This window comes from Gossypium raimondii, chromosome 4 (assembly GCF_025698545.1).
Source record: "Gossypium raimondii isolate GPD5lz chromosome 4, ASM2569854v1, whole genome shotgun sequence".
Classification (NCBI taxonomy): domain Eukaryota; kingdom Viridiplantae; phylum Streptophyta; class Magnoliopsida; order Malvales; family Malvaceae; genus Gossypium; species Gossypium raimondii.
The window spans coordinates 34711994-34720726 of record NC_068568.1 but is presented as its reverse complement, the minus strand read 5'-3'; the positions used below and the strand labels follow the sequence as shown (position 1 = coordinate 34720726).

Genomic DNA, 8733 nt, shown 5'->3' with positions numbered 1-8733 from the left:
AAACTGCTGTCATTCTTATTTATTCATAAGGAATTTATATATTGAATCATAAGTGAGAGAATTCCTATTTCTAAATAGCCCTTGCCCCTATCCCTTATCAAAAGAAGGGGAAAAAAAAAGAGCTAGGAATCTTATTTCTTATATCCTTTTATTTGTTTTGAACCTTTCAGACAAGTACAGATCAAAACCATTAGCATTTATATAGAAGAATTATTCTGTACTTTTGGTAGAGACTAGCTGAGGTTGACAAATTATAACTTGCATGTATGAATAAAAAATAAACCAAACTTTTGATCCTTTATTAATCTTTCAAATGGTTGTGAAAAGGAAGCCCTTGATTAATAAATTTTGGTCCAACCCACAACACTGGATAAAATATTAAAATACAAAGCATAATTATTTAAAAATAATAATGACATATGGGAAATGGATCATCAAATTTCCCCAACCAAACACCAGCCTTCTTCTTCCAATTCACGATCCAAAACAAACTTCATATCATCAACATCAACACCTTCATGTTTCTCATCATCATCTTCAATCTTACCTTCATGATTTTCTACCTCTTCTTGAGATTGAGAACTCGCTTTCAAACCATCATTAACTACATGACATTGATCATCATCATCATCATCTTCATCATCATAAACTTCATAGTCACTAGATAAATGGTCCAACATCCTTGCTGCTGAAAACCCTGAAAAATTCAAACCAGGCCTCCTATCAACCACTTTCCAGGTGACCAACCTATAGTTTGTGGCCATATCATTTGACCTAAACTTATGAGTACCCTTGGCCTTATCCTTGGACTTACAAGCCGGGTGCATGTGACACCCTAGGCACCGAGGCCTACCGCATCGTCCGGTAAACTTGGAATGGTTAGTAGGCTTCGCCGGAACTTTGGTGAACAACCCGGCCGTTGTAGGTGAATTGACCTGTTGAACGAACCGGGGTTCAGGTCTCGGATTCCATGGAGATGGGAGGACCCTGTACGTCCTAACCATACCATGTTGACGACCTTCCCTCTTCATTTTTGGTCAGAAAGTGTTGTGGGCTAAAAGGAATGATAATGGATGAGGATAAGCATGGTTTGTGACTCTTTTTATATGTTTTGGGTTTTGAAGGGACAAAGCTTGGGAAGCAAGGACTTCAAAATTTGGTCGAAGCTACGTGTGTAACAAGCTTATAACAATAATTGATTGCAGTGACAGCTGAATATAATAAATTAAACAAATTGATAAACTTGGCAAACAAGGTGTTGGAATTATTTGCTTTCTTTGACTTTTTTTCTATATATATTAAAAAGAAGTCAACATTCCCTTTTTGGTTTAATTCTTCTATTAATCCCTATATTATGTGAAAGTTGTGAATTTAGTCTCTATACTTTAATTTAGTCATTTTCAGTCTGTGCTCTTATAATTTTAAATTTTGAGTCCTAACCAAATGGTAGCTATTAAATTCATTAAGTAAAGTTCTACTATTTCTAAAATTGATGCGACAAGTTTATTATCAATTGTGTAATACAAGATACCATGTTAGCTTGCTATTTCTATATATTACTAAAAAATGAGTTATTAGATTTAATGATTTTCATTTGCATTAAGATTGAAAATATGAAATTTAGAAAATATAATGACTAAGAATGATCCAGAGGAGAATACATACTAAATCTACAACAATACGTATAATATAATATTGATAAAGGTATTTAACTAAACAAATTTAACTGTTATCGTTTGGTCAAGTCTAAAATTTTAAAATTCAAAAACTATAAAACATAAATTGACAAATTTAAAAAATACAAAACTAAAATTAATCAAATTAAAGTTTAGAAATTGAATATCCCAAACAATCCAATATCTAGAATTTAGCCCAGTTAAACTAGGGAGTTTTAGGCCTCTTTCAGACTTACCCACCACCATTCAGAACCCATAAACGAATTAATGAGGCCTCAGTTCAAAGCCCATTCAACGTTTTTCTCTGGCTTTTCGCCCCCCTGCTTCAATGGAATAAAACCCTATAGCAAAGCTCTAGAACCCCCCCTGTATTTTCTCAGGAAAAAAGTCCGGAAGAATCGATGGCCGCTTCTCTTTTAAACAAAGCATTAAAACCCATTAAACATCCCAACTTCCTCTCGGCCCTCCGTTCTCTAAATTTCAGTTCTCTCGCCACCGCCCATGGCAACCCCTCCGACGGTCCATCTTCTTCTTCCTTCACATTCGACAACGCCAATAACAACAAAGAGAAAGACGATAATACTATATACATAAAGCCACCGACTTCAAATGCGAGCACCGAAAAGACGACGTCGGTGACGATGCCGATGTCGTTCATGACTGGATCGATAGTTGGGAAGAGATTTTATGAGAAAGTTACTACGAGAGAGTCTGATGATGGAGTTGGATGGACTGTTATGCTTGATTATAGGACTCTTAAAACCCCTTCTAAAAGGCCTCTCAAGTTGCCCACTTTGGCTCTTGCTAAGGCCATTGCTGCTGAATGGGAATATCAGGTAGATCATTTTTCTCTTCTTTTCTAATTAACTGTTATTCTTTATTTTGTTTTATAAAACTTGGGGCTTTCCTTTTGAGATTGAGTTTGTTGCTAGCTTAGTCTTTGCTTTGGGTGTCTTTGGATTTTTGTTATGTGGTATGACTTAATCTTGTCTGAATTGGGTGTCGTTTGATGAATGGTAACTTCAGAATGTGGATAGGGTGAATCCAAAAGATGTAGTCTATATGTTTTAGTTGATCATCTTAGGTCCAATTGTGAAGTATTGTACAAAGGAGGTTCCGTGAGTTTTTTAATAACTAAGAAGATGTTAATTGTTTTTAGCAAACAGATGGAATCAGACCCTTTACAATGCCATTGATGAAACTTGCTTGCACGGCGCTGGAAAGAGTTCCTCTCACACGCACGAAGATCATTGAACATCTGATGAAGAAATTTGATCAAGACTTAGTGTTCTGTCGTGCACCAGAGGATAACACTTTGACGGCTGGTGTTCATGGTGTGTAGGTTATATCATACTTTGACTGTATCATATCGTACTTTGATACTGAATCATCAGGCATGTGCTTGATGGAAAACCAAATTCCTTTTCGTTTCATCTCATGATTATATTATTGATTCAGTGTGAACACCAAAATGCAATAATATCTGGCATTGTGGCTTCTTCTTCTTTTTTTTTTTTTTTTTGCAGCAAGGCAAGTTGAGAAAGTTGATCCTTTACTTTCTTGGTTAAATTCTGAATTTGGCTTTCAGCCTATTGTGTACTCTAGCTTCTTTGGTGGGAAGCAAGGGGAAGGTCTCTCAAAGGCTGTTGAAAACCTTCTGAAGAAGACAGATGACTGTGAATTGGCAGCAATTGATGCCCTTGCAGCTGCGGCACATTCATTGGTTATTGCTCTAGGAATTTTTCGTGGTAAATTGCAGATTGAGGAAGCAATCGAGTTGATTAGACTTGAGGAAGATTTGCAGGTCTTTTCATTTCAGTAAAATCTATTATGCTAACACATGCATATGCATGTATATATCATGTAACTTGAGACTTCTCTTATATATTTGTAGGTGGATAAATGGGGTTTAGTAGAAGGTGGGCATGACGTTGACATTGCTGACCTCAAGGTACAAATCTCATCAGCAACCGTGTTCCTTGGTCTTTCTAGGAAGAACTTTTTTCATTGAGGAAACCTCGAGGCTACGAAAGCTTCTTTTTTTTAACTATAAATTCGTATCTCCTAATGTGATACCAAGTGTTGTAAGATTGATGATTTTATTGAAATAAATTAATAATTGAATACGAATGAATTTAAGTGCCTGCCTTTCATCGACTTGTGGTATTTCTAATGATAGAAGACTCCCATTTGTGTTATACAAGGAAAGGTGATTGTGTGCCTAAGGCCTTGAAAACTTTAATCCATTATTGTGATCTTGCTTTGCAGTAGCAGACATCTCTTCTTTGCAGCAATAGGTGCACATCGGTGGCTGTCTCTCAATGTCACAATTACAGCAAGCTGTATCACAATCATTGTTGCAACCTGTTTGAACAAGATAACTGAAATATTAGAGCTGGATTCATGTCTTATGCATCGATGTGCATGAAAAATCGTTGTCAAGTCCATGTTTTTGAGAAAGAAAATTAGCATGAAATATGATCTAAATAAAGTGGATGATCCAAGTTTTATCACATCACCTGTAATGGTTACATACTTTGGTGGCTCAAAGCCAACTGAAAGGCGATTGCTGGCTTGAACGACATTAGAAAAGATGAGGGCAAAAATCCATGTTATCATTAACCACTTCACCATTGTAGAACATACTTGGGAGGTGAAGTTCTCTCTTTGGCACATATAATCTGCTCAAGTCTCATAGATGGTGGACCTAACTCGTTACGTTAGAATTTGAAAATGGAAAGTTCACTTTCATACACTTTCTGCGAGTATAATAATGATTCATCCCGAAACTATGATGATAAATTATAATCATCCAAACCAAGCGAAGTTCTTATTCTTTCGGAACATATATAATAAGAGACACAATGATTGAATGCAATGTTTGTGTAGGTAGTAACTTCAGATAATTTGTTTTGCTTTCTACTATAGTTGGTTGAAAATTAGATGGATACTCAAAACTCCGAAATCTCTAGCAAAAACAGCATGATAAAACCTACCAATCTGAATGTTATTATATTAGATTGAATGCAACAAACAAAAATAAGGATCAATTGAACCAAAATCAGCACTTGAACAACAAGATTAAGTACAATTGTGAGGGAGAATACAATTATTAAATCAAAGCAAATTGTTCAAGGAATCCTCACAAGAAAAAAAAAATCCAGATTGACTGGTTTTAACATCTTATTTGTGGAGATTAAGACTTCAAGCAGTAAGCTCAAGATGCTTGATGTGTGCGATCTGCTTTCCCGGGTTCAGCCCCTTTGGACAAGCACGAGCACAGTTCAATATTGTATGGCAACGATACAGCTTAAACTCATCATTTATGGCCTCCAATCTCTCCTTTGTGTATTCATCACGGCTGTCGCTTATCCATCTGCATATAAGATGCATGGTTAACAAACTTTACACACTCTCAGGAGAAAAAAAGACAGTAATCAGAATGTAATAACTACCAAAACTAGTCAAGGAAAGAACAAAAGATCAACAAGCAACAAAACTACTCTAGTTTATTTTGATTGACATGTCCCATTACAAGTTTGATGTAAATCAGTGGAATGAACATGATGGACATGACATCAAATATGGGAGCATCAGTTGAATTGATAGTTTACCAAGAATTAATAAGTGGCCAAAACTTGTCTGGAACAAAGGTTAAAGCTCTTGTCAGGTACCTAGATAACAAGGGTTCAAACCATGTCATCCCTTCCCCCTCCCTCATTATTGTAATGATTAAAAAAAGTTTAATAAGTGAATCATTCTAATACTGTAATTCAGCTACTAATGAGAAATATCCCTTTCGCAATTTCGCAACCAAAATTCATGGGGCATTCGACTACTAGAAATGAAAAGAATCATCAGAGTTTTCTTAAGTAACAAGGACACTAAGGACCCTAATCTCAAACAAATAGTACAATTAGCAAGAACTTAAAACGTAGGTAACAATATTATAATCAAGAATCACTTCCGATGTTGAATTAACACATCAACCCTACATATTATGCCCCCCAGGAACAAAAACATCTTCATTCATTTCTGCTTCCTACTAAACTCTTCATTTTCCTTGAACTCTTATGTCTAACCATTACCATGGAAAGTATGATCTTCCAAATACGAAAAAAAAAATTAGAAAAGTTTGAGCATTCTCCTTTCAAACACACACCTCTATACAACGGGCATTTCCAAGTCAGGTAAAGTAGCATTCCCTTTTACAAGACGGACTATAAACCAAGAAACTCCTTAGTAAACCACGAGCCCAAAAGAGTCCTAAAACTTAAACTACTTAATAATCAATAAAAGACTAAACACTAACTTCAGTGAATCAATCAGAGAACCCCAATTTTGAAGGGAATAACGTGAATTGTAAGATTCACTATCAAAAATAGAAAATAAAAGTTCCTTCTTTTCAGTTATCAACCAAATAGATGGTGAAATAAGCCAAAAAGAAAATCACCAACAGCATCAATTTAAGAAATAAAAAGCCTTAAAGCATTCACTTTCAGTGTTCTCTGTTAGTCACTCAAGATAAAGTTAACTCTTTTCCTATGAAACAATCAAATCAATTGCAATCCCAGTCCACAAATCCTTCAGAAACATCAAATTAACAGATAAACCCAAAATTAAATAGTTAGTACCTGTTTGCATGGAGCAAAGCAGCAGGACCTAGATAAGACTCGGGATTCCACCAATAGCTGGGACAGCTAGTGCTACAACAAGCACACAAAATACACTCATACATCCCATCTAGCTTAGCTCTATCCTTTTTACTCTGCGGAATCTCTTTTCCCGCCGTCGGCGGCGGGTTTTTCCTCTTCAACCACGGTTCAATACTCTTATACTGATTATAAAAGTTGGTCATATCCACCACCAGATCTTTTATCACGAACATATGCGGCAAAGGCGTTATGGTGGTCTCCGACGATCCTGATTCGATCTTGGTCAGACAAGCTAAGCCGTTACAGCCGTTGATGTTCATTGCACAAGAGCCGCAGATTCCTTCACGGCAGGAGCGGCGGAAGGTGAGCGACGGGTCGATCTCGTTCTTGATCTTGATGAGGGCGTCAAGGACCATAGGCCCGCATTCTTTTAAGTCGATTCTGTAGTCTTGGAGCTGGGGTTTGGTAGGATTATCTGGATTCCATCGGTAGATTTGGAAGGTCTTCATGTTGGGGGAGGCGGCGGCTTTTGGTTCCACCTTTTGAGCTTCTGTTTCGCTAGCGTACGGCCTAACCACCACCATCCTCGACGCCGGAGCCACCGTTGGTGATGACACTCGTGATGCCATATTCATCGCCCGTCGAATCAAACTGGTCGCCATGGTTTTAGGAGAAGAATATGACAAAAACCAGACACGAAAACACAGTTGAAAAGAAAGTAACAAAAATATTTCAATATTTAGGGGATTTATATTGAACAAGATGACGGAAATGGGCTAGAAATAAAAGTTGAGGGTTTGGTGATAAGAGGGGTATTATGGGGAATAACTTTTTTCTATCGGAGCTACCTTTCCTAGGGCGTGTGCTGAGCCTCAGCATGCCCTCTAGTAAGAATGGGATACGTGGACGACCATGATTTGAGGACGTTTATTGAGAAGTGTATGGATTTATGTGGTTGAATCAAATGCTTAAAATTTTTTCTTTTTTAGGAGTATATGTAATGTGGTGTGAATCAAAAGTCTATTAGATATACGAGAGTAATTAATATAAATATGAAATGATAAAAATATATAGAGTTTAAAATTTGTAGGACTCTCATCTTGTAGATGGGTATTAATATTGGTTGTTGAAGTAATTAAATTTACATCGTTGGATCTTGAGAACTCAACTATAAATATAGGTATTTTTCTCATTTGTAATAATTCCATTTTACTTCACTCATTCTTGAATTAAAAAATATATTGAAAATATTTACTCGAATATCTTATATACATTTGTTTCTTGTGGTTTTTCATTTCTCTCGTTGCTCTTTCATTTTGAGTTGATTCTGCTATATTTTTCTGTGTCCTAGAGAATTTTCTTGAGAGTTGCTAAATTGACTTAAGTAAATTTGAAATAAAGAAATCGTTTAAGATCGTACAGTTTTCCAAACTTAAGTCATAGCCCTATGAAATATATATTCCAAGAGGAAAGGTTAGGACAACATAAAATTTAATATAAACATTTTAGTAAACTATATAAATAATCATAAAATTATGCTTCAATTGCTCTCTAGCTTTAAAAAGTTTATAAAACTACGAGGTTGTTGCAGTATGATCACCTATATGGATGTGGCAGGTTAATTTTGTTTGACTAATATTTTGACTTTTTTATTTTTTATTTTTAAAAATATTTTGTCAATCAATCATGAAGTATGGTGTGATAGTTGCTTACTTTATTTTTTAATTATATAGTTGATGATTCGATCTTCACTTATGAGAATAAAACACATTTCATAGTCAATCATATACTTCTTCTTTCGTTTTAAGCAAATGATAGCTTCGTTTTCCATTCCTTGTGTACAAGAACTTAGGGGTGGAAAATTTTTATGGGTTTGCAAATAATTGGCTTTTTTACTTAAATATTATGAAAAATAAATAAAATACTTAAATAGCATGTCAGTTGGATTATGTACTAAAATGGTATATTGATGCAAATAGAGGGTGCTGCATAGGCGGCATCACCCTAAAAAATCTGACATAGTTGACTAAAAAAATTATTATTTTAATAGTGGTGCCTGTTAGATTTGTAAAATAAATTTGAAATAAAACTTAGAACTGTAAATTAAAATCTATCATATCAAATCATCAAGAATAAATCAAGAACAAAACTAGATGCGAAAACGTACCTGAATTCATCAATTTCTTGAAATCTACAGATCTTGGGTTTTGATATTCCAAATTAGCACACAATAAATCTTGAGAAGTTGACTCTCTCTTTTCTAAAGATGAGATATTAGAAAATTTGTCTCGTGTGTAATTTGGGGACCATAACCTAATATATATAACTTTGGCATATTAGCCCTAATTCCTAATTAACCCATCATTAATTAGAAATTAATTAGAACTCAATTACTAGAGTAT

The 8733-nt window shown here is 35.3% G+C and overlaps 3 protein-coding genes across 3 annotated transcripts; 1 reads left to right on the top strand and 2 right to left on the bottom strand.

The window, feature by feature from the left end:
- Window positions 1-278: 278 nt before the first annotated feature.
- LOC105778792 (uncharacterized) lies at window positions 279-1127 on the bottom strand. Its single transcript, XM_012602551.2, has one exon. It carries the CDS (start codon window positions 1029-1031, stop codon window positions 435-437), a length of 597 nt encoding a protein of 198 aa, XP_012458005.1. The 5' UTR covers window positions 1032-1127; the 3' UTR covers window positions 279-434.
- Window positions 1128-2026: 899 nt separating this feature from the next.
- LOC105780035 (uncharacterized) lies at window positions 2027-3815 on the top strand. The gene is made up of 4 exons (XM_012604116.2): window positions 2027-2512; window positions 2836-3010; window positions 3203-3480; window positions 3571-3815. Exons 1-4 carry the CDS (start codon window positions 2078-2080, stop codon window positions 3685-3687), a joined length of 1005 nt encoding a protein of 334 aa, XP_012459570.1. The 5' UTR covers window positions 2027-2077; the 3' UTR covers window positions 3688-3815.
- A 911-nt stretch (window positions 3816-4726) lies between these two features.
- LOC105780036 (succinate dehydrogenase [ubiquinone] iron-sulfur subunit 2, mitochondrial) lies at window positions 4727-7058 on the bottom strand. The gene is made up of 2 exons (XM_012604117.2): window positions 6311-7058; window positions 4727-5052 (listed from the first exon to the last, which is right to left on the bottom strand). Exons 1-2 carry the CDS (start codon window positions 6991-6993, stop codon window positions 4881-4883), a joined length of 855 nt encoding a protein of 284 aa, XP_012459571.1. The 5' UTR covers window positions 6994-7058; the 3' UTR covers window positions 4727-4880.
- Between the last annotated feature and the right edge of the window lie 1675 nt (window positions 7059-8733).